At 57.0% G+C, this 27628-nt stretch overlaps 1 protein-coding gene across 1 annotated transcript; it reads left to right on the top strand.

Moving 5' to 3' along the window:
* The first annotated feature begins 228 nt into the window (after positions 1-228).
* Positions 229-26665, top strand: SRP68 (signal recognition particle 68). Its single transcript, XM_045837101.1, has 16 exons — positions 229-426; positions 1979-2045; positions 3988-4101; positions 5832-6027; positions 6917-6999; positions 7218-7327; positions 7700-7782; positions 8921-9061; positions 16337-16435; positions 18309-18373; positions 21277-21433; positions 22072-22166; positions 22923-23052; positions 24670-24745; positions 25391-25443; positions 25852-26665. The coding sequence occupies exons 1-16, from the start codon at positions 258-260 to the stop codon at positions 26077-26079; spliced, it is 1866 nt and encodes a 621-aa protein (XP_045693057.1). The 5' UTR covers positions 229-257; the 3' UTR covers positions 26080-26665.
* The last annotated feature ends 963 nt before the right edge of the window (positions 26666-27628 follow it).

The following is a 27628-nucleotide window of genomic DNA, read 5'->3' as shown; positions in this document are numbered from 1 at the left end:
TAGGATTGCCCCGGAGAAGACCTCAGCGGCTCTGATCCGTGCAGCGCCAGCTCGCCCCCAGCCTCCAGCCGGGGAGTTGGGGACTGGGAAGCGGGAGCCTATGCGCAGGCGCGCTGCAAGTGGTCGCCGCCTGCGGGCAGGGCGGTGGGCGGGTGGAGTCCTCCGCTATCCCATCAGCCCGTCCAGCAGGTCCCGCTCTCTCCCTACGCGATCTTCACGCCTCCTCTATCCCGTCCTGCTCTGCGGCGCTGGGCAAGATGGCTGCGGAGAAACAGGTTCCTGGTGGCGGCAGCGGCGGGGGCAGCGGCGGGGGCGGCGGCAGCGGCGGTGGACGCGGTGCCGGAGGAGAGGAAAATAAGGAAAACGAACGACCATCAGCCGGATCGAAGGCAAACCAAGAATTCGGGGATAGCCTGAGTTTGGAGAGTATCCTACACTAATCGGGCCTAACTTGGAATGACTACGTGTCGATCTGGCGGGCCGGGGGTGGGGGAGGCAGCGGGTCCCGCAGGTCCTGGGCAGGGAGGCCGAGGGTTGCAGTCTCTTTCGCCCTTACTTTTTGACAGGGTTCCAGGGTCTGTATTAAGAGGGGTCTTTCCTCGCGTCTCCGGGCTGGGGAACGTCCTTTTCTTTCAGGCAGCACCAGGATATCGGGCAGATTTCTGCACTTGCCCCGCAGCTGCCCAGTTGGTGGGCTGGTGACGGCAGTGACACTCTGGCCAAGCCAGTGGGCTCTTTCTCTGGCACCTTCAGCTACTGAACTGGGGAGAGGAAACTGCGATCTGGACGTTTTGGCTTAATACTTTTGCCTGACAGCCGTCTGAGAACGGATAGTAAAAAATAGTTTGCGTTTCTGGAAATGAAGGCAAAGATGGACTGCTCTGAGAGAAAGGTTGTTGCACATTTTGAATGTACATCCTCGTAGCTTTCTGGCATCACTTGTGTAATTTCCTGACTAGGTCTGTAGGCATTTTATCCTGTTGAGAGTCGTTCAGATGATCTGGAGGAGTCGATTGCTAGTTTACATCAGAGAGCAACCACCATTGAGTGCTGATGACACTAGTTTGTAGCTTTTTGATAGGAAATAGCAAATGGAGAAAATGTAGCTGCATTCCTGAAATTACACATTTAGCTTGACATCTTAATGCTAAGTTTTCAGGAGGCTGGGGTTTTACTTTTTGAACTGCTACAGCTCCAAATGGATGTTAGGAAGCCTTGATTTTACTGCAGACCTCTTATCTCTTTGTTGTTTTTAGTTATTGAAATAGTCCTTTTAGTTTTCAGTATTTTAAAATATGCTTATAAAGAAGCATTGAGGAAACTTGGACAGACAACTAAAGTTTTAGATAAAGGCCATTGGACTTTCTAAAATGTGGTACATCATCTTAAAATATTTAAGGTTCTTAAAAAGAGAGTCTGGTCAGGGTTTCTTCTTTTAAAAGAAAAACTTCACTATTTCTATGTGAACTGTGACCCAGTTAGGTTGGCATGTGCCAACCATAGGCTCATGCAGCGTCACAGCTGTTACGGAAAGGTAGAGTTGGCAGATGCGGGAGGTTATGCAAATAGGGAGAAATACAGGTCATTTATAGTCTGAATCTGTCCAGTGAGTTGAGTAAATTGCTGGGTCCAGGTGTAAATCAGAACCACCCCATTTACAGTCATCATTTAGAAGCCAGGACAGGTTTTTTAAAGCTGTTGGGTTTCGGTGGTCCTTGATGGCTGGCAGTGCCCTCCTTTTTCAGTCTGAAAGTGTTCAGTAGTAATAGTTAAGCCGATCAACTTTTATCCGCGCCTGGCCCTGCCCTGTGGCAAGAGAGCTATTGAAAATGTTGGCAACAGGTGTCCCTAGTTAATGTGCTAGGTTTTTCAGAAGTGTTTGATGTCTGTGGTTTGATACAAATATAGACCAATGGAGACATGTTTTGATTTATTTGGATTCTTGCCATCATAAGCTTTTCCTTAACCTTGGCTCAAGTTCTTCAGATTATTAAGGAGTCCCAGCAGCAGCATGGTCTACGGCACGGAGATTTTCAGAGGTACAGGTTAGTATCGCATGCAAGGGACGTGCAAGTCGCTGCGGCATTTTCCAGCTCAGTTTGCCTTTCTTTTTTTTTTTTTCTAAAGATTTTATTTATTTATTATTTTTAGAGAGGGAAGGGAGGGAGAAAGAAAGAGAGAGAGAGAAACATCAATGTGCAGTTGCTGGGGGCCGTGGCCTGCAACCCAGGCATCAACCCTGACTGGGAATCGAACCTGTCACACTTTGGTTCACAGCCCATGCTCAATCCACTGAGCTACGCCAGCCAGGGCCAGTTTGCCTTTCTTAATATTGCACTTACTCTGCGGTGTCAGAAAGTGCACCCAGGAAGTCCAGCTCCGAACTTAACATTGAACCCTTGAAAGGTACTTAATTTCCAAATGTAAAGTTCTGTAACGAATAAAAGGAGCCAACCTTCTAATCCATGTTGCCTCACAATATTGCAGATACATCGGAAGCTTCTGCTGAAACTAATAAGCCATGAATGGTAATCATTTTTAACTTAACCATATTTAGTTTTCAGTTAAATGCAAAGCTTTACAGTATTTTAAACATATAAGGGGAATTTTTATCATTATAATTTATTGGCAAGCTTTTATAACAGACTTTAAGTTGGAAAACATTAAATATGAGTCTAAAAATTATAATGGATGCTTGACGTGTAGCGTACTTCGATACTGGGGACACAGAAGTATCCAACTGCTTGTATCTTGTAGATGCAGGCTTTGGCTGCCTGACTTTTAAAGGTGCTGCCGACACAGTCTGCGTCTCAGGGTCTGAGGCACCAGCCGTGCGGCGAAGGGTCAACGGTGCTGGGACAGAGTGAGGACGGTGGGCAGCGGTGGGAGGGGTGGCGGGACCAGAGTGTGTCGGGCGCTGTAGGCCAGCACAGCTCGTTAAACAGGAGACTGTTGGGGCTTGATTAGCTTTTAATTATAAGGGAATTTCCAAAAACAAATGTAGAGTTGGTAGTGCAGTGAACCCATCAGACATTTACTACACCGATAAACTTTCTGCCCTTTTCTGTTGTGTCTGTTCCCTCTCCTTTTTAAAAAAAATTAATAGAAGGATTTTTTAACCATTTTACTGAAGTATAATTTATATACAAAGAAGTGTGCAGGGTCTTGGCTGGTGTAGCTCAGTGGATTGAGCGCTGCCTGCGAACCAAAGGGTCGATGGTTTGATTCCCAGTCAGGGCACATGCCTGGGTTGCAGGCTGGGTCCCCAGTAGGGGGTGCTTGAGAGGCAACCACAGATTGATGTTTCCCTGTCTCTCTCCCGCCTCTCTAAAAAGAAATAAAATCTTCAAAAAATTTTAAAAAAGGAAAGAATACAGAGCTCCAGGAGCACAGAGGGAGGTTTGGCATAACAGGTTCCTTTTCATTCTTTCAAAACCCATCGTAAGTCTGCCCCAGTGAAAATATTAACAAGAGAGGAATGGCTACTCATGCCCTTCACATTCAATTTGACATTGGTCTTGTTTCCTTTCTTTTATTTTTAATTGTATTTATTAATTTTAGAGAGAAGGGAAGGGAGAGAAACATTGATTTATTGTTCCATTTATTTATACATTCATTGGCTGATTCTTGTACGTGCCCTGACCGGGGATCAAACACACAACCTTGGTGTATCAGGACGAAGCTCTAACCGACTGAGCTACCTGCTGTTTTCTTCGTTACCATTTTAGCTGCACGATCCGCCCCCACTAGAGAGAGTATGCATTGTTTGAGAATGGGTACAGTGCCCCCTGCCTCTCCACGTTGTCTGTGACACCAGTTGGACCGCCCTGCGTGTTTTAGCTCGATGAGTGTTCGCAGCATGATGCGCGGTGTCTCTAGTCACTGTAAGCAGCACACGTGAAGCCTGTGACCTTACTTGAGCACAGAACCTAATGTTGAAGGCGCCATCAGCTTGGCCAAATACCTTTCGTTTGTGGTTTCTTGCAGGGGCTACTGTTCCCGTAGACAAAGACGCCTCCGGAAAACACTCAACTTCAAGATGGGGAACAGACACAAGTTCACGGGGAAAAAAGTTACAGAAGATCTTCTGACTGATAACAGGTACGGGCCACTCCGTGCTGGTGCACTCACGGAGCGGTCGCGGTGTGCCGGCGCTGTGCGGGCTCCTCGTGTCCGAAGTATCTCGTGGGACTTTTCTGCTCCTCTGCGCCGTGTCATTGCTCTCGCCGTGTTATAATAAGATGAGGAAGCTGAGGCTCAGAGAGGTCCAGGAGCTTGTTCTAGAACTGTGGGGCATGGTGAAGGTTAAAGTCAGTGATTGAAATCTAACCAGAATGCAGACTTCAGCGTCCTTACTTCAGTCAGTATATCCAAGTGCAGTCTGGCTGTGTGTCCGTTGCTCCGGAAGAGCTCTGTACTTCAGCGCCGAATGCACCCACGCTTAACATCTGCTGAAGGGGTCATCCGTCAACAACAGGTGTTGAAGCTCTCCGGGGCAGTTCCTCAGACTTCGGCCTGTGGGCCAGATTGGTCCTCCTGCCACGTGTTCCTGTAAATAAAGTTTTACTGGAACACGGCCACACCATTCGTTCAGTGTTGTTTACCGCTGCTTGTGCTACAGTAACAGTCATTGTGACGGAGACCGTGCGGCCTGCAGCGTCTGAAAGGTTTACCGTGGGGTCCTTTATGAAAAAACAAATCTCCTGCCCCCCGGTCTAGTATGCGGCCAGGACTGAGCCAGACGCAGTACCGGATGCAGAAGAGTTTAGGAGGCACGGTTCTTAACCCCTGCTGACCGTGACCTTGTTGAGAGATGCCGGTCAAGTGCAAAACAGGAAACACTGCAAGACAGTCAAAGCGCCATGTGGTGTGTTGCTGCCTCTGAAGTCTGGGGAGGGAGAGGCTGACGTGACGTTCTTACTAGGGAGCCGGGAGCCTGCGCGGGGCAGGCCGGACCGTGACGGGTTTGTGGCAGGGAGAACGGTGTGCCGGGAACGCCGCGCCGTGGTGGCCGGGCACCGCCCTCCCTGGACAGTTACCCGCCTCTGCTCAGGCAGCGGAGAGGCTGGGAGTTGGTGTGCGGGGGCAGAAAACCAGAGCGCGGGGACCGTGGAGGGCTGGGGCAGGACGCGCTGCGTGAGTCCGGTGTGGTCCCGTTGGGAAGGGTCTCCTACGATAGCGAGAACCTGTTTTTGGAGGGAGAGGGGGAAGCTGGCGTTGAAGGAAGGTGAGCAAAGGCAGTAGTTTGAACAGATTCACTGCAGTAACAATACAGTAGCTGACTTATTTAGATTTTCGTAAGTGCCGGGCTCTGGTCTTAGCGTGCTCCGTGTGTCACTGCGTGGGAGTCGGGCACGGGAAGGCCAGTGCTTTGCCCAAAGCCACACAGCTAGCGAGCGGCGGCGCTGGGGTCCACCCAGACGCCAGAGCCTCTTTCCCAGCCCCTTCAGTGCATGGCCCCTCCGGGCCTTGGTTTCTCACTCGGTCAGGGTTGAGGAGGTGTTGACTGAAAGTCGAGGCCAGACTGTGCGCTCGGACAGCCGGCCTCTGTCTGCTGACATTTGGGAGGGGTCGGCCTGGGTTCGCCAAGTCTGAGGTGGGAGCAGGCTCTCAGTGAGATGCGTCTGGTGGCCGGTTCGAAACCTGAGGCGGCGCTGGGATCGGGTCGGAGAGGCGGACTGGGGATCACAGCGATACTGGGAGAGGAGGAGGGAGGGGCAGCGAGCCAGGGGGCGCAGGGAGCGTCGGGAGGCTGGAGACGGGCCTGGGGCGCGGGGGCCTGACGCCCCTGGCCTCGGTTGCTCAGCCGCCCGTTCCCGCCAATGGTTTAGATACTTGCTTCTGGTGCTGATGGACGCTGAGAGAGCCTGGAGCTACGCCATGCAGCTCAAACAGGAGGCCAACACCGAGCCCCGGAAACGGTTCCACTTGCTGTCTCGCCTGCGCAAAGCCGTGAAGCACGCGGAGGAGCTGGAGCGACTGTGTGAGAGCAACCGCGTGGACGCCCAGACCAAGTTGGAGGCCCAGGTGAGCGTCTCCGCGCCAGCCCTGCCCCAGTCCGGCGGTCAGGGACGTGACGGAAAGGTACCGCTAGACAGAACGGCTTCCTAGGCTGTACGTGGGTAGTCAGGGGGTGAAAAACTGGTCTTGGGTTTTCAAGGTGAAGTTAGTGTCTCTTGTTCTGAGCTCTTGGTTTTTAATAATTAGGTCTAACTTTTAAAGACAGCTCATGTTTCTTTCTTTCTTTTAAAGATTTCTTTTTATTTATTTAGTTTTGGAGAGGGAAGGGAAGGAGAAAGAGGGAGAGAGAGGAACATCAATGTGCGGTTGCTGGGGGCCGTGGCCTGCAACCCAGGCATGTGCCCTGACTGGGAATCGAACCTGCGACACTTTGGTTCGTAGCCCGCGCTCAATCCACTGAGCTACGCCAGCCAGGGCAGCCCTTCCTTCCTCCCTCCCTCCCTCCCTCCCTCACCTGAGGATATGTTGTTACTGATATTTTTAGAGAGGAAGGGAAAGAGTGAGAGAAACATCAGTCGGTTGCCTCCCATACGTGCCCCAACTAGAGCTTGAACCCGCAACCTGGGCCTGTGCCCTGACTGGGAATCAAACCCACAGCCTTTTGGCGTACGGGACCACATTCTAATCAACCGAGCCACCCGACCAGGGCCATAAGCAGGTTTTATGTCAAATGAAGAAAACACATGTCCTTCACTTGAAGTTCTCTCCTGGGAAGTGAATGAATCAACAGATTACCTGTGTCTCACCTCCGATTAGTGAGAAGTTCTTCTCCTTCACAGTCCACCCGAGTATCTGTGCTCTTGAAACCCAAGCTCGAAGCAGGTGGAGAGGGTTGAGCTGGAACAGTGGTCCTTGGGTGCTGAAGCGGTTTCTCTCTCCCCGCCCCCGCCCCCAGGCTTACACGGCTTACCTCGCGGGAATGCTGCGGTTCGAACACCAGGAGTGGAAGGCTGCCATTGAGGCTTTTAACAAGTGCAAGTGAGTGTTGGTGACTGTGTCTGTGAAAGCGAGCACGATTTCTGGTCGTTCTTCCCGTTAGAGATGGTGGGTGTTCCCCTTCCTCCTCAGAACGAGCCGGTTCTGGTAGTGGGTAGGAGGGCCTCCGGGCGCCGTGTTGGGTTTTGAGCCACCGTGTTCCTCGGGAGGTGGTTTTCTTCATGCACGGCTGCTGCAGCCTAGGGCTTGTCCCCGCGCAGGACCATCTACGAGAAGCTGGCGAGCGCGTTCACGGAGGAGCAGGCCGTGCTCTACAAGCAGCGCGTGGAGGAGATCTCGCCCAACATCCGCTACTGCGCGTACAACATTGGTGAGCGGCCGTGCCGCCCGCAGGGCCGGCTTTACGTGCCTCCCTCCCTTTCCCTGCGTCCATCCTTGACGTGGGCTCTGGTTGATGAAGAAGGTAGAGCTTAATGGGGAAAAAATACCAGAATTATCACATTTGAACAAAGAGAAAAAGGTGGAACAACCAGCCAGCCTGCTGAAGATCTCGGAAGGCGGTGCCCTTACTCTCGTTTCCTCCCCGTCGTCGTCTGCCCCCCCCCCCCCACGGGCTTCGCCGCAGGGCGGGCAGTTGCTGCACGCGCTTGTGCAGGGGCTGGGGGGGTTCAGCCCCGTGGTGTGGGGAGAACAGAGCAGACCCCTGCGGGTTTTTCACTCTGCCCCTCGCTCTCGTCCTCAGGGGACCAGTCGGCCATCAGCGAGCTCATGCAGATGCGGCTGCGGTCCGGGGGCACCGAGGGCCTGCTGGCCGAGAAGCTGGAGGTGAGCTCGCGCGAGTGCCTTTGTGGGGGCCTTCGGTCTGAAGGTGTCCAGGGAAAGAAGTAGTCCGTACTTCCCCCACCTGGGGTAGGTGCTGCTAATATGCGCACCGTTATGTCTGTGGTTTTAGTAAAGAACTTTCTTCGTTTAATATTTTTAAGTGTTCAACTCTTTTACCATGCTACATTTACTTTTTAAGCAACGTAGGTTTATTGAGTAGGAAATACAAAAGCGTGGGGGTAAATACATTGGCTACCGCCCAGAGGTAGCCACTATTAATAACATGACGGATAACTTGCAGACTTTTGTATGTCCTGGGGGGGGGTGTGTTTAATTATTTATTTAAAGAATTTATGTACTTTAGAGAGAGAGGAAGGGAGGAAGAAAGGAAGAGGAATTTTGGTTGCCTCTTACATGCCCCCAACCAAGGACCTGGCCGGCAACCCAGGCATGTGCCCTGACTGGGAATTGAACCAGTGACCTTTCAGTTTGCAGGCCGGCTCTCAGTCCACTGAGCCACACCAGTCAGGGCAAAAAGGCATGCATTTAAAAAATGGGATCTTAGTATACACTGTTTAGTAACATTCTTTAAAAACCTAGTGTCTCACGCAGTTTTTCCACTTCAGTACGTACATCTGCACATACTTTGCACATCTTTCGGTGGGTGCACGGCAGTGCTTTGCAGGCGGTTTGAGTTGACCGCTCCCCTGTCACTAAGTGGTAAACAGTGTCTCCGTGAACATCTGTGTTTCTAGTTTATACACGTTCTTGGTTATTTCCTAGGATAAGTTCCTCAAAGTGGAATGAGTGTTTTGGAAGCTTCTGACACATATTGACAAATAGTTTTAAGTTTCTAATTTACATTTCTGCTTGGGATATATACAGATACGCGTTTCTCCTTATACCCTTACCAGAACTTAGTGATGGTCTTTTTAACCCTCTGGTTTGTCCTTTTGAATGGGAGTTTCTGTAAGCCAGGATGCAGTGACCCAAGGAGGGAGGAGCTTGAACGTAAATGTGCGCACGCTCTGTGAGGGGCAGCACGGCGCCGGTAGAGAAGGGCGGCGGGCGCTGGTTTCTCCCTCTTGCGCGCCGGCCACGCGACCCGCAGGCCACGCTCTGACTCCCTGCCCCCCCTCAGGCCCTCATCACGCAGACCCGAGCCAAGCAGGCCGCCACCATGAGCGAGGTGGAGTGGAGGGGGAGGACGGTCCCGGTGAAGATCGACAAAGTGAGGATCTTCCTGCTGGGGCTGGCGGACAACGAGGCGGCCACCGCGCAGGTAAAGAGGGGGCCCCTGTTCTCTCCGCGGTCTGCGTCTGCAGGGACGAGTGTTTAACGTGCAGTGTTTTGTTGGTGTTCGTCGGTCACAAAGCAGAAATTCATTTCAATGCTGCTGGGGATTTGGTAACGGTCTCAAGATGCGCCCTCTTGAATAAAGTTATTTTAAGAGCTAAGTTTATAGGGGAGGTATTCTGATAAAGGGCAGAGAAATTGACGGCAACAGTCAGCAGTACAAAAAAGGGGGCAATAAAAGATTGGCTTGAGGCGAGGGTAACTTTGGCCCAGCAGGTGGTGCAGCAGCGTCACTCTGTGTCTCTGCTGTCTCTGACCTTGTGTCACCGCCTTCTAGCCCTGAGGGGCAGCCTCTTGTGCCTGGGCCTTTTAGGGAGAGCCTGGCTAAGCCGGAATATCTCGTTTGACGTGTGGCATATATGTCATGTCCGTGCAGAGCTGCTTCCTGACATAATTGGTGCCTGGGTGAGGGTGTGAGCAGCCGAGTGAGTTTCAGAAGGTGAGATCCCGGTGCTCTTTGTTTGTACGAAGTGGACAGTGATTACGGCACTTCTTAGAGCTCCTCCTCTGTGTGAGACAAAGAGCCTCTGGAAACCAGACCAAACCAGGCTGCTCAGCGTGTCCACAGCCTGGCCAAGGACCGGTGGTGTCTCTTGCATGAGACTCCGCAGTGAGCTGTTGACCCCAAAAGCGTGCATGTGGGGTGCTTTGTGAGCTGTGCTGCTGGTGGTTTGAAGCATCCAGACTTGTTCCAAAATAGCTGCTTTGTGTTGGGGCGGCCTTCAGCGATGGAGTTCCTCGGAGCCTCTGTGTTGCAGAGTGCCCTCTCGTTTCTCTTTTATCTGGCTAAGTGGCGGAGGGCTGGAACACCACCGGCAAGTTTATTTTTTCCCCTTCCACTACAAGCCTGAGAAACGGGTTTTTTTAATCCTCACCTGAGGATATATTTTTATTGATTTTAGAGAGGAACAGGGAAAGAGAGAGAAAGAGAAGCACTGATGTGAGAGAAAAACCTCGACTGGCTGCCTTCTGCAGTCTTTTGGTGCAGGGGACCGAGCTCCAACCGACGGAGCCGCCCAGCCGGGGCCCTTTTCGTCACACTTTCAAGCCAGCCGGCCGGCGATCACACTCCGATGGGGCTGCGCGCCCTTCCTTACCCTTTCTGCCCTCTCGGGGTGTGACCCCCGCGTGGGGCGCACGCCTGGGCTGTGGGTGCAGTCCCCAGTTGGGGAGTGTACAAGCGGCAGCTGATCATTTCTCTCCATCGCTTCCTCTCCCCTCTCCCTCTCTCTAAAAATAAAAACTTTTAACATATTTACTTGAGGAAGAGAAACATCAATGTGTGACAGAAACATCGTTCGGTTGCCTCTCACACACCCCCAGCTGGGGACCTGGCCTGCAGCCCAGGCATGTGCCCTGATGGGGAATTGAACCAGTGACCTTTGGGTCCCAGGCCAGCACTCAATCCACTGAGCCACACCAGTCAGGGCTAAATAAAATCTCTTAAAAAAAAAAAAGAATTCTCAAGATTTTATTGGCTGTCACAAAACTATAAATGATGATGTAGCAAATCTCTGTTACATGGGTTTTTCCATATTTTGGATTATAGTTCTAACATAAATTGCCTAAAATTAGAATACCATGTAAATTTAAACATACTGTATTTTGCTGTGTATAATATGGACTTTTTTGCCCACATTTTTGAGGGAAAAATGGTGCACATTATACATGGGTAGTACTAATTTTGTATCTATGTTAACGTTTTTAATTCTTTTATTTATGCTCATGCGTTAAAGTGTAATTCCAGAAAGCAATAATGGTATCCATATGCAGAATGCCCTGGAATACGATAATTGATTTTGTTTCTAAATATAATTTAAAATTTGAATTAAAAAATTAAAAGATTTTTTTCCTGAAACTTTGGCCCTGAAACATAGGTGTGCATTATGTAGGGGAGCACATTATACATGACAAAATACAGTATATTTGGTCTCTTTCTGATTAAAGTTGTTTAAATTAAGAATTTTCCATTTTGATTTAATGCAGAAGATGTTTAAAGCTTTTGTTTATTATTAAGCATCTGTGCAAAGTAGTCAGGTAGAGAGACTAAAAGAACCTCAATGTGTTCGATAGGTTTTTTTTTATCACGTTTTGTTATGTTTTGCTATGTTTTGTTATGGTATTTAGGATCCTTATCAAGAAGGAAACAGTTTTTCAATAAACAACTCTTTGCAATACTATCATAGCTTAATCATGAAAGCAATGCATTTTAAAAATATACAAGAGCCCTGGCTGGTGTGGCTCAGTGGATTGAGCACCGGCCTGTGAACCAAAGGGTTGCTGGTTCAATTCCCCATCAGGGCACATGCCTGGGTTGCAGGCCAAGTCCCCAGTAGGGGGCGTGGGAGAGAGAACCACACATGATGTTTCTCTCTCTTTCTCCCTCCCTTCCCCTCTAAGATAAATAAATAAATAAATAATAAACATTTTTAAACAAGTGCTTCTGCACACAAGGGTCAGAGCTCTTCCCACTGGTGGGCGTGTTTCGCACAGGTCTCTGGGGGGTGGGTCCAGGGCTTGCTGCTGCAGGGGGGTCAGGACTCATAGCCCAGGTTCCCTGCGCTCGCTGCTGCTCCCGGGCCCGTTGGGCCAGCAGGAAACTCTCCCGCCCCAGCAGAGCCTGGGGTGTGCAGGTGCACCGGGACCGCTGTGTGGGTTTCTCGTCGCTGCTCCGCGAGATGCAGTGGAGTGTGCGAATATGGTGCGTGAAGTCAGAGGGTGGGCGGGACCGGACGAGGATGTTCCGAGCCCCGAAGGGTGAGGATGTGTGAAGGCTGTTGACAGCGCGTAGTGGGTTACGTTGACCGACGTCAGCGGTGCACTGGCAGCCGCGTGTCCGGGGGAACTCCACTTGGCTGCGGTGCTTTATGTGTTCACGTACTGCTGATTTGATTTGTTACTTGGAGGAATTTTGCATATTTTCTTGAGGAATAATGGCCTATGATTTTCTTTCCTTGTAATATCTTTTCCAGAGTTTGGTGTCAGGGTTATACATACTTCATTAAACAACTCTGGAGGTGTTCCTCCTATGTTTTCTGAAAGAATTTATATAGTAGGGGTATTTTTTCCCTTAAATGTTTGTTATAATTCATTAGTGAAACTCTAGGAATGGCGTGTTTTCTGTGGGAAAGTTTTTTGTTTTAGAGGGATATGATTGACATAACATTAGTTTCAGGTGTACAATGTAATGACTTGGTATTTGTGGGAAGGTTTTTTAAATGTGTTTTTCTTGTTTTAAACAAATATAATTGCTTTACTAGATACAGGGCTATTCACATTTTCTGTTTCATCTTGTGTCAGTTTGGAGGAGTTTTATTTTTCAGAGGAACTTATTTCATGAAAATCGTTTAATTTACTGACAAAGATTTTAATATTCCTTTATCATTTTAATGTTTGTAGGCTCTGTAGCGTTACCTCACATGACCTAGTTGATGTCCTGCTTGTGGCGAATACAGTTCTCTCTGGTTTTAACAGGGGCACTGTGCGTGAGGGTCGCCTCTGAGCGTCAGAGGGCTCCAAGTAATGTGGTGGCTGGAGAAGAGGTGGATCAAACAAAGTGTGTGTCAACCCCAGAGAATCTTGGTCAGCTTTTAACACTGAAAACAGTTTACCTCCTCGTGTCCTCTGTCACAGATGTGCCCAGTCCAGCTGGTAAATAAAGTAATTAAACACAGTGTCAAGGGTAACGAGATCTTTAGATGTCAGATCTCGCTGATTACCGTCTGCTGAATTGAGGAACCATGGGTTATTAAATATAGAAAGTACCCTTGGGCCATTTGAGATGACCCCAGGAAGAAGCACTTGCCCCCCGGTGCCAGTGTCAGCCGGTCGGGCCGGCTCGGACATGGCCTCGCCCGTCTTGCCGGTTCTCGGGCTGTGGTGCAGAGCTCCCTGCCCGGGAGGCCGGCGGCTGGGCCGGACTTCAGGGTCCCCTGGCCGTGCTGACTGGGCCGTGCCACCTCTCGGAGCCCGGGCGCCGGGACTCAGCAGCCCCACTCTCACGGCTCGCTTGCAGAGGTTTTTGTGACTGTAAGTGCTGGACCAGCATGGAAGTTTACTGAAAAGCATGGAAGGAAGAAATAATTCAGGGAGGTAAAACATTGGGCTGAAAAGGCTGGAGCCAAGAGTAACTCAGCTGCCAAAATCCAGTTACAAAATCCCAAGTCTCTTCAGCCAGACGTTGAGCTCTCATGTCTCTAGTGTCGCCTCACGTTAGGTCTCACGTCCACGCCGCCGCGTCACCCCTCGGCCACCACGGGGGTCGTGCGGTGAGGCAGCTCTCGGGGGAGGGCGAGTTTACAGGGTCTGCGGGTCTGGGGACTCTTACCAAGTCAGGGTTCACATTCCGACGTTGGGGCGGGAAGGAGACCATTTGTCTTCTCTTTTAGAAAGTCTGTTCCTGGGGAGGCTCGTCTCTCCCCTGACCAGGTGGCATCCACGGTTTTCTCTAGGCCTCAGCGGGCGGGCTGGGGCGGTCCCGTCCCCTCCGTCCCCCGGCGGGTGTGGTGGAGAATGCGGTCAGACTGGCCCCGCTGGTCTCTTAGTCATGCCGCCCCTTCCGGCAGTTTCCGTGGACAAGTGAAAACAGCCCGAGAGTCTGCTTTCGATAGCAGGGGCGCCTCCGGTGCGGCGCATCAGCAGCTGGCTTTCCTCTGCCCGGCCAGCCTTCAGGTGACCTCCAGCCGCATCCTGGGCCGTGCGAAGTTACATAACCGTTGATCCGGAATATGTGTGTTAGGACGGATGAATAACACATTCCTCCTGGGCCCGCGGTTCCTCTGCGTCACGGGCACACCTGGGGAGGAGGTCCAGGCGAGCGCGGCTCGGACCCCGGGAGCTTGCGCCGTCTGTCGGTCCAGCGGCTGCCGTGGGCTGCCTTGGGCGGCCCGCGTGTGGGCTCCGAGGAAGCCTGCCCTCCCGGTGCAGGGCTGTGTCTCCCTCCTTGTCCTCTCAGGATTGTCTTAGCCTCCAAGACAGGTCTTATTCTATTTAGAGAGAGAGGGGAAGGGAAGGAGACAGAGAGGGAGAGAAACATTAATGTGTGGTTGCCTCTGCCTCTTGCACACTCCCTCCTGGGGACCTGGCCCACAACACAGGCATGCGCCCCAACTGGGAATCGAACCAGCAACCTTTGGGTTCGCAGTCCTGCACTCATTCCACTGAGCTACACCAGCCAGGGCCAACTGAGACAGGTTTGTGGAATAAGCAGCACAGTATGTTTAAAGCTTCCTGTTTGGAGACACCTGCCCGGCCCAGGGAGAACCAGGAGTTCTGCCCCAGAGGTTAGCGGTCCCTGCGCCACTGCGCACAGCTGGCGATGTCGTCCCTCAGAGGGGCTGTCTGCTCACTGGGGTGCCAGACCTCTGCGAGGGCGCCGTGGGGCGAGGGCGTGTGGAGGCAGTGGGAGTTCGGCCCTGTGCGGCGCTGCGGGCAGAGGCGCATGGCCGTGAAGGGGCCTGGCGGTGCCTCCAGGTTCTGCCTGAGCCCCGCCCTCCCTGCGGGTCCTGTGCGGCTGGTAATGTGAGGTGCACCCTCCTCTTGCTCTCGCACCTGCGGCCTCGCCCGCCGCCCCGCCCGTCTCTAGGAGGGTGTTGGTGGCATATTTGCCGGAGTGCGTGGTACGGAACCGGCCCGGAGTCGTCCTGCGTGCTGGGGACGTGGCTCTGTGGCTGGCACCGAGCCTCCTCACGCATCTCATTCCAGCTGCTGGGCTGTCACGCGGCGGCCCCGTCCCACAGGATGCTCCATAGGAGCTTGGCCAGCAGGTTCGGTGGAGTGGTCACAGAGAACCCTGTAACTTGAAGTGCTCACCAGCGCGTTTGTGTGAAGTGAGTTTCTCCAGAGCGGCACCGTCCAGCACAGGAGCCACTTGAGCACACGTTTACGTCAATTAAAATTCCGCGTGCCCAGCAGTCACCCGTGGCTCCCAGCTGGTGTATCGGACCGCGCGGGTCCAGAGCATCCGTGGCGCCGCGGAAAGTCCCGCCGGACAGCGCTGCTCTGGGCCTCCGTGAGGCGAGGGCGGCCGAGTTTGCCCTTACAGGTTCACAGAACGGCTGCGTCCCTGGTTCGTCCCTGAGTTAGGGGACAGGAGGAGAGGCAGGTGACTTACAAGTAGAAAAGCGTGTTTGGTTTGTACTGGGTAGTTCACAAGGAAGTGTTTCCTTTCTCCACCCTGGGTAAGAGTCCTCGGAGAACAGCAGATCAAACCCGTGCCGCCCGTCCCTTTCAGGAGTGGGCAGTGCTGGGTTTCTCTCGGGCGTCCCTGGAGGTCAGCTGGGTGTCCGGGGATCGGGCTGGACGTCAGTTTCTGTGGGAGGTCGGATGTGATGGGATGTTGGCGTTTGCGTGGCACAGCGGGTCTGCCGGTGACACCAGGTCACCGCCTCCCTGCCGCTGGCCCAGGCGCACCTGCGCAGTCGGAGTCTTCGGGACAGTGGTGTGGTCTGGCAGGTGCTTGTTTGGGCAATGAGTCCCTTTCCCTCCTTCCCAGCTCGCCGGTCTCCACACAGCCCCCGCACTGTGCGGGGGCCGCCCTCGCGCTTGTCGGTCTCAGCCGGGTCGCCCTAGAGGTGTGCTCAGCAGAGCCGCACAGGGTCCCTGAGCGCCATGTTGCGGTGGTGGAGAGGCGTGGGAGAGAAACATGTCTGTGATCGGTGCTGATCACCTGCGCAGGTGTAAGAGCATCCGGCGTCAGCGCGTCTGTTGGGTTACTCCTGTGAGGGCGGTTCTGCCGGCCCGCAGCGGGACTTCAGAGTTTGTTCCGGAGGGGGAGAGGAAAAGCCAGCCCTGGTGAGCAGGCGGCGGTGCCCGGCCTCCTCTGTCAGCCCCCCAGGGGCGCCGTGCAGGGCCTGGGCAGGGCAGCGGCGCTGGGGGACCGCGGTAGGAGGTCCCGTGGCGGGAAGGAACTGGAAGCATCGGTGGTTGCCTGACCCGTGGTTTCCGATGGTGGTGCAGGCGCTTCTTCAGCGTGTCCACTTCACTTACACGTGTAATTCCCGCTTCCGTGCAAGTGACGACTCTGACTGTAGGAAACATTTTATATGGTGCGGAATAGCAATGGAATGCTCTCTGATTTGGGGTACCTTGGCTGGGCGAGTACTGGGGGGAGGGACCGAGGTGCCGTTCTGCCCTCCTCCCACTGCCCTCTCCCGTCCGAACACTCAGAGGGAAACCTTGACCGCGCTCTGCCTTTGCCCAGGCCGAAAGCGAGGAGACCAAGGAGCGGCTGTTCGAGTCCATGCTCAGCGAGTGCCGGGACGCCCTGCAGGCCGTTCGCGAGGAGCTCAGGCCGGACCAGGTAGGGCCTGCCGCGGGACCGCTGGCCCCCGCTCGGGGCCGGGTCCTCCTGGGTCTGAGGGTCCCGTTCCCAGCTGGGGCCCCGGCGGTCTGAGGGCGGCTGTTCTGAGGTGCAGTGCTTGGCTGACAGCAGAACCTCGGGGCTCCGTTGCGTTGAGGGTCCTGGCTCAGTCCCATCTCTCCTGGCGGCTTCCTGTGTCCCCTTTAAGGCTTGGTCTCAAGGTCAGGTGGGCGTCTCCAGCGCTTCCTGTTTCCAACAGAATCACTGTCGTTCACTCTGGCGTCTGGGAACCCTCGGTACCATTTCTCCCTCTTTCTGCCCTGTTGCCAGCAACCCTGCTTCTTCTCCCTCTGTCATTTCTCTCGCTGCTTGTCCGTTTCTGCTGATTCTGATTTTACCTGGCGGTCACTCCAGGTCTAGAGCAGCGGTGCCCGACCGTCCGCGATAACGCCCTTCCATAAGTAAAGCTGAGCATCAGTGTGTTTATTTGCAAAGGTGTACCTAGTTACTCAGCTGACTTGTAATACATGAAATGCACGAAAAGAAAGGTTTCGGAAATGAAGTAGACGTGAGTAGAAGCCCTAGTTTTCCCCTCACACCCGCGGCCTCGGGGTCTGGCGCACGGAGCACGACTCCTGGAGCTGGTGTGCGCGCCGCCCCCGCTGCGCAAGGCCCGGCGGCTCCCGGCCCTCTCGCCGCCTCCGAGAAGCCTGCCGGCACTGTTCTGGCCCACAGAGATCCCTCTGTTTCCTAAATATCTCATGCTTACAGCCAGAATTTTGGTTCGATAGTTAGTCAAGAATTGCCTTTTAATACTTTGTGTATTATCTTATATTTATTTATCTTATTATACTTTCCTCAAGATTGTAAGTATCTTAAAAGCGACGATATATTCTCTTCAGCATCTACCACACTGTTCACTGGACGTTTGTTAGGCTGAGGTCACCGGCTTCCCTTTCCCAGTGGCCGCTGTGCATGTTACACTTCCCTTCGTCCACTGAGCAGGTGCTCTGAGAGCCCCAGCCTCCGCCGGCGACCTGGGACTCAGAGCAGCCGAGGGGCACCTCGTAGGGGGCGAGGGCACAGGGCTGCCCGGTGTGCCCCTGCGGCTGCTGTAACATCCCCGCAGACTGGGTGGCTTCGAACAACACAAAGTCACTGACGCTTCTGGAGGGTGGGATTCGAAATGGGTTCTCGGGGACGCATCCTTTCAGGAGCTCGAGGGCATGCAGGGGAGGGTGCATCTCCAGCGTTCCAGAGGCCGCCTGCCTGCCCCGGCTCCTGGGCACGGCCTCCACCTTCACAGCCAGCAGCGTGGCCTCTGCTCCCACCTCTGCCCTCTGCCCTGGTCTCTGACTGCATCCCCGACTCTCCGCCTCCTGCCGAGAAGGAGCCCGTGGTCCCCTGGGGCCTGGCTGGACGGCCTGGGCCCAACCAGAGACCCCTCGTCATCACAGCTCCAGCGTGCCTTTCCCCGTGAGAGCGCGGCCCCACGGGGCCCGGAGCCGCGCTGCCATGCCTTCGGGGGTTCTGACGCAGCCGCTCGTAAAGGGCAGGGCAGACAGCACGAGGGGTCCAGCTTGGGTCCACGTGGGCCGTGGGCCGTGGAGTGTCTGCCGTCAGTGCTGTGGATCTGACCGCCGGGAGCCACGGGCCGGCAGCCGTACCGGCCACGACTCTTGAGTTCCCTTTATCTCACCCCATTCCCCTTTTCAGTGGCGCTAAGGGGCCCGGTCGTTCGAGGGTGCGTCCAGCGAGCCTGTGGTGTTTGAGGACCCCCTCCAGGGCCCTCGGGGACCTCACCACTGAATGAGAGGCAGTCAGGGCCAAGGGTGAGGTCAGCTGCTCCATCCTTCCCTTTCCCTTTCTGCAGAAACAGAGAGATTTCACCCTCGACGCGGAGTCGGGGAAGGTATCTAATCTTCAGTACCTGCACAGGTAAGCGCCGCGGCCTTTCTACTTTTTAAGTACTGTGACGTGCGTCCCTGGAACAGAAGAGTGCATGTGATGTGTGTGTGCGTGTGAATGTGTAACTGGCTGTACAGTGAATCATACCGGTGTGTCTGCCGCTTTACCCCCGCGGGGTGCACATTTACTGCATCTGGGCTCTGACCCGTGGGTAACTTAACACCTTCGAACGGCGTGAGAGCTGGGGTGCAGCCGGTGGCTTTGAAGCACCTGGTTGACTCCCCTCTCTCCTCCTGGGTGGTCCCCCTCCGCTGTGCTCCGAACGTGTGACCATGTCCCTGTCACGTCTCGGTTCAGTGTGAACAGGTGCAGCTCCATCTGCAGATTCTTTCTGAGTGAGGTGAGGGTCTGCTTCCGTTTTTCCGTGCGGATGCCGGGTTGCTCCGTGCAGCGATGGCAGGCTCCAGCCTCCCTGCCGCCCTGCAGGCAGCCCCCCCCCCCCACGCCCCCCGCCCCGTGCTCCTGGCGGGGCCCCCCGCTGCGCCCACAGCCCTGCCACACTGACACCAGCACGGCGCTCTCCGCTGACTCCGTGAGAAGCCTCGGTGTCCGGTAGGGCACGGTCCCTGGACCAGGGGTTCCCTCAGGTGCATCTTGACTGCGTTGGTCCTTTGTTCTTTCCTATCCTTTCTTTTAAGACTCTATTATTATTATTATTATTATTATTATTATTATATTTTAGAGAGAAGAGAAGGGAGCAAGAGAGGGAGAGAAACATCAGTGTGAGGGAGATAGAGCTATTGGTTGCCCCTCAAACAGCCCCTACTGGGGACCTGGCCTGCAGCCCAGGCACGTGCCCTGACTGGGAATCCAACTGGCAACAGCCTTTCGCTTCACAGGCTGGTGCTCAGTCCACGGAGCTGCACCAGCCAGGGCTCTGCCCTGTACATTTCTACATCAGCCACGAAGTTTAATTTTTTCACAAAAGTGGGTCATTTGTTTCACAGAAGAAAGGAGGAAGGAAGAATGACATTTTTGGAACTTCCTGGGGAGAAATACAATCAGTTGGGAAAACTCTGTTTCTCATCAGATTCTATTCTCTGTATGACTGAGAAATTAAAATTTGCGTCTAACTTGCTGGGGGGCCTGGCAGTCTTTTCGGCTTTCCCCCAGCCTTCTCGCTTTTTTTGTGAAAACAGAACCACAGAAACCTGTCTCCTTCCCGTCATCCCCACTCTTAGGGTGTTTGCTAGTATGCGGGTGTCACCTTGACGGCCAGATGACTCAGGTGGGCCGTTGAGCAGGCGTGGCCCTTGGGTGACCTGTATTTTAGCAACCCGAGGAGGAAGTCAGGGCTGCGGGAGGCTGAGGGACCTGCGTGCGTGTGGCTGACGGTCACACGGAGTCGGAGTCAGGAGTCGATCCAGCCTCCTAACCCGGGTGGACGGACGCCGGCAGCCCCAAGGCTCCGGGCTTCCCGGCTGCGGCCCCGCCCGGGGCCCCTCCTCCCACCTCCAGCTCCGCGAGTGCGGCCCCCGGCTTCGGGCAGGGTCTAGGGGCCGGCTTCGGCGGGCCAGAACTGGGTAGCTCTGGTATTCTAATGAAACTCGGTGGCGATGTACCTAAATCTCTGTACCACTTTGTGAACAGTAGTTTCTTTGAGAGTCTGATTTTTCTTTAAGCTTTGAGAAAATTTGTCTCGTGACCTCCTTCCCATTTCTCAGAAGCAACCATTTCTAATTCTTTGAACACGGCTTTGTGGTGCTCACCTTCACGTCTCAGACGGCACGCTGCTGCTGCTGCTGGTGCGCCCTGCCCTGCCCTGCCCGGCCTCTCCCCCGAGGCCTGGGTGGGCTTCCTCAGCTCTGATGCTGTTTTACAATCACGAAGTCCTCCCTTAGCTTTCTGGGGTTATTAGTAACAGTTTTCTTACGTTGTCTACTCCCTGCAAAGTCCGGCTCTTCTGAGTGGTTTTTCCCTCTCGGTTTTGACCTGTTCTGTCTTGTCGGGGGTGTAAGTGTCCGCTCGTCCACTCCTGCACGGGGAGCGTGTGGTCTGCCGGGCGGCGGCCCTGCCCCTCCCCCCGAGGACCCCGACTCCGGAGTTACGGAGGGCCTGTTTCTCGGGCAGGGCATCCCGGGGCACGCCAGGCTGCCCTTGTTCTGGAAGCCGAGTGGGAGGAAGGCCGGGAGGCTGGACAGCACTCAGAACCTGGCGGTCCTCTCATCCCCTGGTTCATGACGGAGTCCTCGACCTCGACCGTGCCTGGCCCCCCACCCCCAGGCCTCGTGTCCTCTCCCGGGGGTCCCCCCAACCAGAGGGGGATGGGGACCTCGAGGCCTGAACACTTCTTAAACGGGTTTTTAAGTGGTTACCCTGTTTCTGTGTCCTGGTGTCAGGGAGGTGTGCCTGGTGGCACAGGTAGAGTGAGCGGGCACCTCGCATCGTCTCCAGTGCACACACACACACACACACGTCTGACGTGCACACACACGTCTAGCGTGCACACACACGTCCAGAGACACTGCCCCCCCTTCTGAGAAGAGGAGGTCGAGGTCATCCAAAGGGAGGGGCAGCTGTCCTGTGAGCACGCCGTCCTGGCGTGAGTGTGGGCCAGGCCGTGGGCCCGCTCTCGGTCCGGGAACGAGCTCGCGCTCTGTGGTCGCCTGGCGGCCTGCCCCTGGGACGAGGAGCTGTGTGGCTGAAATCAGATTCAGTCGTGTGGTCTCACGCTGGTCCCCGGCAAGTCAGCCACTGAACAGCAGCTAGAATCGAGGCCTCCCTGAGCCTGAGGACCAGGCCGACTAGCTGGGCCGTGTGACACGCCCTCACGCGCGCGCTTCCCCGAGGTCAGCCCCAACCTGCAGTCCCGTGCTCTTCTCAGGACGTCAGCGTCCTGAGCGTAACGTGAGCTGACATGTGGTGCATTCCAGCTACCTGACTTACATCAAGCTGTCGACGGCCATCAAGCGGAACGAGAGCATGGCCAAAGGGCTGCAGAAGGCCCTGCTGCAGCCGCAGCCGGAGGACGACAGCAAGCGCGCGCCCCGGCCCCAGGACCTGATCCGGCTCTACGACATCATCCTGCAGGTGCCTGGAGGACCGGGAGAGCGAGGCCTGGCCTTTGCATGTGCGGGGCACCAAGTGACTTTGCGTAGTGAAAGGGTGGTGATAGCCACGCAGCTGTTGGTGTCTTGGTAAAAGACACGGGTCTGGGCCTTGTCCCGCTCCAGTGGTCTGTGACCCTGACATTCAGACGTGTTGACGTGGCAGACCAGCGAGTCCGCAGGTTTCCCGGAGGACTTGGCCTGCGTGTAGCCCCCACGTGCTGTGGCGCACGAGGCCAAGGCGGCACTGTCTCGGCCACTGGGAGTTCGCCAGTGAGCAGGCTCGCGAGGCACCTGCACACACAGGCATCCGAGCAGATGCCGGACGGGCGGGCCGCGCCGAACGGAAGTGCAGGGCTGAGTGCCGCCTCTGGCTGGGCTGCTCCCGGGAGGGCTGGGGTGCACGCTGCTTCGGATAGGACAGAGAGCTCTGGTGTCCGAGAGGGTGGAGGGGACACTGGCGTGGCTGCTGCCAAGTCACTCAGCTCAGACTGTTGTCCCCTTTAGTCCAAGCTCAGACTCCTCCTTCTCACCTTCGTCTGTTCTTACAAGGCCCTCGGTTGGGAACTCAGTCCGAGGCCGCCTCCTCACAGCCTCTCTCTCTCTCTGCGTTTTGTGCAGAACCTGGTGGAGCTGCTGCAGCTCCCCGGCTTGGAGGAGGACAGAGCCTTCCAGAAAGAGATCGGCCTCCGGACCCTGGTGTACAAGGCCTACAGGTGAGAACGGGTGGACGGGGCTCCCCTGAGCCCCCAGAAGATTGGGGGGCTGGCCCGTGATGGGAGGACAGCCAGCCCCGTGCGGCCAGGGGTCTCAGGCTGTGGCGGGCGTTCCTAGTGGCCCTTGTTTGCTCCTGTGCGGGCCCGGCAGCCAGAGGGCGCACGCACCGAATGTCTTCCCTCCTCCCCCGAGCGGGAAGGAAGGGCACGAGGGTTGGGAGGGCCGTGGGGTAGCGGAACCGGGCCGAACCTGAGCTGGGAAAACGGAGAGAAAGCTAAGCTGCTCGTTTTTCAGTGACTCGTGTCGTTTTCACCTGGCTGCGGGCTGTGCGCCAGGGGCTGTGCGCCAGAAAGGGGTCCGGCACAGTGGAACCGGGCCCTTCTCATTCTGGCTCTAGCGCCCTGGCGCCCCTCCTGCTGTGGGCCCCTCTGTCCCTCTGGGGCAGTGGTCCCAGACTGTTGGTCCCAGCGGGCCGGCTTCCGTTAGGGAGAGGGTCTGCATTTGGGGTTCGAGGAGCGGAGGTGAGCGGTTGTGACCCCACTGTGTGGGCGGCGCTGGCCGGGGCTCGTGCTGGACCCACACACTGCCGCCTCCGATGCGGGGACGACAGCGAGGCCCGTCTGGCGTCTCCCAGGCAGTGACCCTGAGGCTGAGAAACCTGCTTCCCAGTGTACGATTCCTCAGCCCCGACACCCGCCTTGCTGCTGGGGAACTGTTGCTCTGGAACTCTGTGGCTCTCTCCCCTCCTGCGCCAGGTGTTTCTTTATCGCCCAGTCCTACGTGCTGGTGAAGAAGTGGAGCGAGGCCCTGGTGCTGTACGACCGAGTCCTGAAGTACGCGGACGAAGTGACCTCGGGCGCGGGGGCCTTCAGGAACAGCCTGAAGGTGAGCCGTCCGTCCGTCTGTCCGTCCCTCCGTCCTCCTTGCTGGGCCGTGAGGCTGTGCGGGGGCTGCCGCTCCTCGGGCGGTCCTGCCTGCTCGGCCGCGGGAGGTGGTGCGCCCCGAGTGCCTGGAGCCGCGGGCCGGGTAACGCAGGGCAGCAGCGCTCCGGCCTGAGGGGTGGGGCACTTGGGCTCCGGGAAGGGGGCCGTCCCTGCACACACGGTGGACCTGCAGCGGTGTTCTCAGACTCAGCTGCGTGTTGAAGTCGCCTGGGAAGGTTTTTTAAACATGGGGTCTGCACCCACTGTCCTCGTTGGTCCCCACACACCATTTGTCTTGACCTGTTGCCTTTGCGGGGGATGGAGTGTACGTCTGGGTCATCCTCCTAGAGACTCTGGTTCTGATCGGTGTGGGGGCCTGGGGTGAGCTCGGGGTTCTTGAAGGCGCCGGGCTGAGAAGCGGTGCCCAGGCCCCTCCCCACACAGGGCGCCAGGGCCTGCCGCAGCCGCAGCAGCACTTGGGCGTCTGCTGGAGTGCAGGCGCTCGGGCCCCACCCAGGCCCTCCGAGTAGAAGTCTGTGTTTCAGCAAGTCCTGCGGGCGACGGGTGCACCTGAGCGCGCGTGCTGGCCCGGGGCGGTGGCGGCGTGGTTCCTTGTAGGGACGGTGCCGCGGGCTGCTCCCACTAGGGGACTGCCGTGCTGACGCAGGGGTTCCTGGAGCGCCGTCTGGTCCGAGGGATCCTGGTGTTTTCTCTGAGCAGAGGCTGTTTAGAAAGCAAACAGAGGGTTATAATAACAACACTGTCATTAGCACAGACTCGGGGCGGCGCATGAAGGCTGCTGCTCTTGCACTCGGGCTGGTTGCTCCGAGCGGCGCTGGCCTGGGCTGGGGGCCGAAGCAGAAGCCCAGCTGCTGCCTTCAGAGGACGTGTGCGGGGGCCACCGCCTGCTCGCAGGGCCTGTCCCGAGTGCTGGAGCGGGGGGAGGGGTCGGGAGCCGAGGCAGAGAGCAGGGGAGGAGGGGGCGGTGTGGGAAGGCGGTGGGGAGGCCCACAGGTGTGATGGCCTCTCCCGGCAGGGAAGAGACGTTTCACAAAGGCCCGTCCTACCTCGCGTGCCGTGGGTCTGGGGCGTGTCCGGGAATGGCGGTGTGCGGGGTGCCAGCCCTCGCCGGGTCCCTCTGAGCGTTGCCGAGGGGAGGCGGAGGCAGCAGAGTGGCCTCACGTCCGAGCCGGCTGCCTGGGGGGAGTCCCAGCTTTGCAGCCCCTGCAAGAGCGGCTGGCCACATCCTGTGGCCGCCCTGTCCCTCGGTCGGATCTGTAAAGTGGGTGCGGGCCACCCCGGGGTCACTGGAGGTGCACTGCCCAGGACAGCGCCCGGTGCAGAAGGCCTGTAGTGTCAGGTGAGCCTGTGGATCAGGGTCGTCCTCAGTCCAGGACGGCGCTTGATCCGTGGCTTAGCTTCTCCCGCTTGGAACAGGCCGGTGGGAGTTTTTGTCACGAGGGGAAGTGCTTTAAAAGTCCAGCCCCACGAGAACGCCCGTGGGACCGCCGAGCGGCGGGTGGTCTGGAGTGCCGCGCTGACCACTGGCTAACGCGTGCGCGGCTCCGGCTCGTTGCAGGACCTGCCCGACGTGCACGAGCTCATCACCCAAGTGAGGTCCGAGAAGTGCTCTCTGCAGGCTGCCGCCATCCTGGGTGAGCCCCGCGGCCCCGGCCCCAGGGGTGCTGCGGCCCCTTCTCCCCGCCCCGCGCTGCCCTCCGAAGAGGGAGGGGGTGGCTCGGGTCAGCCTGTGAGAGTCTTACTTTCCCTGCCGTTACCTCTGCTGAATCCAGACATCCCGCTGTGGGGGAGACTTCGGGGACACTGTCGTGCTGCCCCTTGCCCCTGGCTGCAGCTCCCAGCCGTGTGCTGGCCTCACAGGCCGACGCCCCGGTCTGGGCGGCCGTCTGTGCCCTGCACAGCTTCTCAGCAGGGCTTGGGCCCGGGAGGGGGGCTCACTCGCCCACGGGTTGGCCGCCTCTGCTCTTGGGGTTCATTCATTCATTCATTCATTTTAAAGATTTTATTTATTTTTAGACGGGGGGAAGGGAAGGAGAAAGAGAGGGGAACAGACACATCAGTGTGTGGTTGCCTCTCTTGCGCCCCCCACTGGGGACCAGGCATGTGCCCTGACTGGGAATTGAACTAGTGACCCTTTGGTTCACAGGCCGGCACTCAGTCCACTGAGCCACGCCGGCCGGGGCAGCTCTTGGGATTTAGCACCCACAGGTGTGATAGTGTCACTTGTGACTCCAGTTTGATAAGTCCCTGTCCTTACCAAACTCCTGTGAAACTTTCAGATGTAAGTGACTCCCACCAAACAGAGACCACCTCTCAAGTCAAGGACAACAAGGTGAGTGCGGGCTGTGGCTGGGGAGGAACAGGAAGTAGGGCACAGCTCACGGGGGGTGTGTAGGGCAGGTAGGGCAGGGGACCCTCGGTCCTGAAGACATGCCCCACCCCCCTTCTTTCACTCGCACGCCCATCGGCTGCCCGTGTGGGGCTTGGTAGGCGTTCCCGAGACGGTCCCAAACGGGCGAGCGCTGGCTCGCAGTCCGACGCAGAGGTCTGGGGCCCGCCCCTTTCTCAGCCTCTGAGTGTCAGACCACCGTGACGGGGGCGCGGGGCCCTCCCTCACGGGAGACTCGTGGGCGCCGCGTGAGGTCGCACACGGAGGCCCTGAGCAGGTGGCCCCCGCACGGTGCGTGTCCTGCTGCTCGCCCGAGGCCGACCCCCGGTCCCCCCTCTGCTCTGACCCCAGCCCCTGGTGGAGCGGTTCGAGACATTCTGCCTGGACCCGTCCCTCGTCACCAAGCAAGCCAGCCTCGTGCACTTCCCGCCAGGCTTCCGGCCCATCCCCTGCAAGCCCCTGTTCTTTGACCTGGCCCTCAACCACGTGGCCTTCCCGCCGCTGGAGGACAAGCTGGAGCAGAAGGCCAAGAGCGGCCTCACTGGCTACATCAAGGGGATCTTCGGGTTCCGGAGCTAACCAGGCTCTCCCGTGGGGGCAGGGGCGGTTCTGGCTCGGTGTGTATTGTGAGGGAACCCCCGCGAGCTCCGCCACATTAAACCCAGGTCCGCGTCGGCCCGGGGCGGGAGTGTGACGGCCTCAGCCCTGCGTCCCTTGTCTCCTGTGTGTGTGCACCTCCGTCCGGGACCGGCGGCTGGGGCGCCCTGCCGTCCTCCGGTCCGCGTGCGCGGGCCCCGCTGTCCACCGCTCCCGGGGCGGACACGGCCGCCCGGTCCCGCGTGAGCTGTGACCTCCTGTGGTCAGTGGGTGTTCAGGGAGGAGGCTCGCGCCAGGCGGAGGTGGGGGTTCGGGACGGGCCGTCGCGTCTGCTGAGCACCCCGGGTTCGAAACGCGCTCCTCCTCGCCGCGAGCATCCAGGCCCCTGGGAGGTTCGTCCGCGACCGGGACACGCTGGCCCCGGCGCCCCAGAACTGCAGGCAGCCTTACCCGTCACCGCCAGCCGGGAGCAGTTTCCGAACAAGCAAAGAGCTCTATTTTTAGAAGAAATGTGTTACACTCAGAAACGATGAAAACAAATCTTATATTAAAAGGCAAAGACGTTGGAGACTGCGCCCGTTTTTTGCACGCCCTCGCTCACGCCCGGCCCCGGGCGTCTCCCGGGGACCCGGCTGCCCCGTCCTGCCGGGCCGGGCGAGTCCTGACTCCCCGGCACCGCGAGTTTGATGCCAGATAAGCGAGTGATGGAGACACTGTAATTGTTAGACGCCATTACGTCCTGATCTGTTTCTTTCATTACCCTCTTATTTTTTTCCTCAGTCACTCGTTCATTTCTGCTGTAGAGTCAGTGAGTCAGAGAAGCCAGTGAGAGAGCAAGGGGTCAAGGACACAGGAGCGTGCGACCCGGAACCTCTGGGCCCCCTGGAGGCGGAAACGACCCGTCGGGAGGGGAGCCCACCCGGGGAACGCCAGCCCATGCGTGGTTCGGGCGCGGAGCCGCCCGGCGCAGCCCGAGAAGGTCGTGCCGGCGGGCGTCCCCCGTGGGCAGGACGGCGCCCCTCCGGTGACCTGTGGGGGGTGGGCAGAGGCCAGGGGAGAGTGGTGGGAGAGAGGCCGACCGCGCCGGAGCGCTCGCGTGCTCCCGGCTGGGGCCTCGCCTCCCCCCAGGGTTTGCTTTGGGTCAGAACCTCTGGAAGTGATCGTTTTTAAAGAGTTTCGTGGCCTCTGTCGCACAGTTTAGGGGTGTCCTCCCTCCCTCCTAAAACGGAACAGGTGATCTCAGGTGGTGGTCTTGGACCTTCGTCCCCAAGGCTCAGGGGCTGAGGGGGGTCCGGGGCTCTCGTCCTTTCCCTGGCCCCCAGCTCCCCAGTGGGCTGGGCGGCGTCAGGGCTGTGGGTCCAGGTTCCAGGTCTCTCGCTGCCTTGTGTCGACCTCAGCCCCAGCCGCCGCTGGGCTGTCCTCCCGTGCCCGGAGCCTAGTGCGAGGCCCCGCTGTGCAGGCCGTCTTCGGGCCAGTGTCTGCACGCTGGGGCGAGCCCTGGGCTGGAGCAGCACCTTCTGTTCTCGTCCTC

The sequence above is a fragment of the Phyllostomus hastatus genome, unplaced genomic scaffold, assembly GCF_019186645.2.
Source record: "Phyllostomus hastatus isolate PE091 unplaced genomic scaffold, TTU_PhHast_1.1 phas_contig_210, whole genome shotgun sequence".
NCBI classification, from domain to species: Eukaryota; Metazoa; Chordata; class Mammalia; order Chiroptera; family Phyllostomidae; genus Phyllostomus; species Phyllostomus hastatus.
Note: the sequence above shows the minus strand (reverse complement) of the source record. Positions and strands in the feature narration are given on the sequence as shown.